This window comes from Triticum urartu, chromosome 6 (genome assembly GCF_003073215.2).
Source record: "Triticum urartu cultivar G1812 chromosome 6, Tu2.1, whole genome shotgun sequence".
Lineage (NCBI taxonomy): Eukaryota > Viridiplantae > Streptophyta > Magnoliopsida > Poales > Poaceae > Triticum > Triticum urartu.
In genome coordinates this window covers 423,609,580-423,612,276 of record NC_053027.1, presented here as the reverse complement: position 1 = coordinate 423,612,276, position 2,697 = coordinate 423,609,580, and the positions used below count along the sequence as shown (strand labels likewise).

General features: G+C 48.6%; 1 protein-coding gene across 1 annotated transcript; it reads left to right on the top strand.

The window, feature by feature from the left end:
• The first annotated feature begins 358 nt into the window (after positions 1-358).
• LOC125512324 lies at positions 359-1,285 on the top strand. Its single transcript, XM_048677412.1, has 2 exons — positions 359-613; positions 690-1,285. Exons 1-2 carry the CDS (start codon positions 447-449, stop codon positions 1,147-1,149), a joined length of 627 nt encoding a protein of 208 aa, XP_048533369.1. The 5' UTR covers positions 359-446; the 3' UTR covers positions 1,150-1,285.
• Positions 1,286-2,697: the final 1,412 nt, after the last annotated feature.

Below are 2,697 nucleotides of genomic sequence, written 5' to 3'. Positions count from 1 at the left end.
GTCACTGGAAGCGGAACTGCCCCAAATACTTAGCGGACAAGAAGGCCGGCATCACAAATGGTATATGTGATAGAGAGGCGAATTTATGTGCATGGTGGTAGCTGTGCACCGGGGGGTGGCAGCTACGCATGCAGCAGCTGCCGTTCGATTCGCCCCATCGTGCATTGCACTTTTTGGCAGAGTCCTGCCTGCGCCTGTGATTGCCAGGCTATCATATTCCTGCCACAACCTAGATACTAGCTGACCTGTAAAGTTCCCCTTGGGCTTGAACATGATGGTGGGCTGGTAGTTGGGCTTGTGGGCTTTTGATATGCATTTGTTGCTGGACAGGATGCACATATGGTGGTAGTTTATTCAGTCTACCCATCCCTAGCCCTATATAACCTCCCCAATCCACACACTCTTCCATTCACTCTTTGCGCTCCTTCTCTTGTTTGCATGCACAGATGGCCCCTCCCTCTAGAGCAGCTTTGAAGGTTTGCTTCCTTCGTGTGTGCGAACACTTTATTTTCACCCCGCCAAACAAAAAAATCGTTTACTTAATTTTGTTCCTTGTTTTTTCGTTGCTCCAGCGCCCCATGGACAGCGATGAAGACAATGTTGTTCTCACCAGGTTTGTCCTTACTACCATTGGAGATGTTTTTCACGCAACCTTTTTTTGCTAACTTTATAGTTTGTCACTAATGCAGGTCGGCTAGAGCTAAGAAGGCAAGGAACTCGTCAACTCCTTCAGCGCCTGTCCCCCTGCCGCTCCTACGTCACCCTCACCCCCCTGCGGACGATGATGTCGTTGTCGATGCAGCCAAAGCATTGCGCATCTTCTTCAACGTCGTTGATTCTGTCCCAGCTCAGAATCTCCTAAGGCTCCACTTCGCTTCTGAGACAGCTATTTGTGGCAAGCTCTTCATGGCTACGACTGCTCTCATGGCTTTGCTCGGCCACAAGCACTACGACATATCAGAGAGCCCCGCCGGTGTTATGTATGTTTCTACTAGAAGCATCGAGGACGCCGCGATGCTCGAATCGCAAGTGCATGCTGCGTTCGGTGTCATACTGTCCTTCCATCGCGTGTCTACGGTCGACCGCGAGTTTTGTTATGCACGCGGCGATGCTGCTGCGTTCAAGCTGTATGAGCACGACCGTTTCTGATGTGCGCCTGCTGATGTGGCTTGTGGGTTCGGCATTTTGTATCCTGTTTCCGTTTCTGAAGTGTGCCTGCTGATGTGGCTTCGGCAATCTGTATCGTGTTTTTATTTACATGTTATGTTTCGAAGAGCTTGTCTCTAAAAATAATATTATCTCGTGTTCTATCTCATTACCTTGTCTGTTATGGCTTGTATATTGTATGACTGTTGCAAGAAATGTGTTGCTGAAATTAGCGTTGCAAGTAGTGCGTCTTTTCGCACAGTCCTTCGGTTTTTTTTATGTTTTAAGATAGTACCTTTCTGCGCCTGTGGAAAAATCATCTGCTTTCTCGCCTAGTCTGTGCCGCCTAGCCCATTTTCTCTTTGACGGTGTTGGCTGCTGCGTGCGTACTATCTGTTTTCCTTTGCTAAACGCTACTGTCTCCGTCGTAATAGATTAGACAGGGCAGTGTATCATTCTTTTGGGTCGTGCCAGCTGCCACTTGTCAAAGCGGTATTTGTCATTTTTCGTATCGTAACATCTGCCTTTGCCCAATGTTTCCGGATGGCCTATCTTATTTCTCTATGTAGCTTCCTATAGCTGCATGGACAAATGGTGCGTGTCGATTCTTCGGTGGTCCGCATGTCATGCGTCTCCCCTTTATATTTTAATATAAGTGCGTTCGAATCTCTGGCTTGTCCGTGCACACCCCTAGGCACTAGGCACGTACTCTGCATGGGCTACGCATGCCTAGTAAAAAAATGTAGGCTGCATGCCTACTGCCACTTGTCGACACATCATTGGCGTGCCCCCCTCCTTATGGGTTTCCATACGTATCGTAGCGCTAGCTTCATGGCTATTGCCATGTGGCGAAACTTTATTGGCCTGCATGTCCAATTCATATATTTTATACAGACCATGTTGCCACCAGCTTTCTTCATTGGCTGCAGGGTCCCATACATAATCTTGTCTCGTTTCCTGGTAGTCTTGTCGTCCTTTCTTCTCTCCCCAGCAACCACCTCATTTGCATTACGTATGTGTTCTTCGACCTCTCTTCGCGCCAAGTAGTAATGTGCGCGCCTTTATTGCGCGGGAGCGATGTTTCCGGCCAACTCTTCCCGCCAAGTTCGGTTTTCCCTCCCCCTATATAATCGCCACCTTTGTATGCTAGCTCGAATCATCCATTGCTAGCTCAGCGCCTGCATCCAAGTCCCAAACTCGAGATCACCCCCATGGTTCCTCCTGTATCCGATCCTAGTGGTGCCTTTCAGTCCAGGAGCATCCCCGACAGGTATTTTTTTGCTCCCTGGGCAACTGTGATTGTTATTTTAGCGGATAGCATTGTTTTTATCTCTACCTAGATAACGTTTAGTATTTTTTTAATTGTCCCTCTAGGCGCGTAGTTGGTCCTCGCTTACCCACAACTTGGAACTATGGTGCCGTCGAACGCGCATTGCGTGAAGCTTCTGGTCGTGGCGAGCGTTGCATATTCGAGCCTACTGAGGGGTTCGTATTTGAGTCTGCTGAAGAAGCGTACGAGTTCTACAACATGTTTTCCTGGGAGCAGGGCTT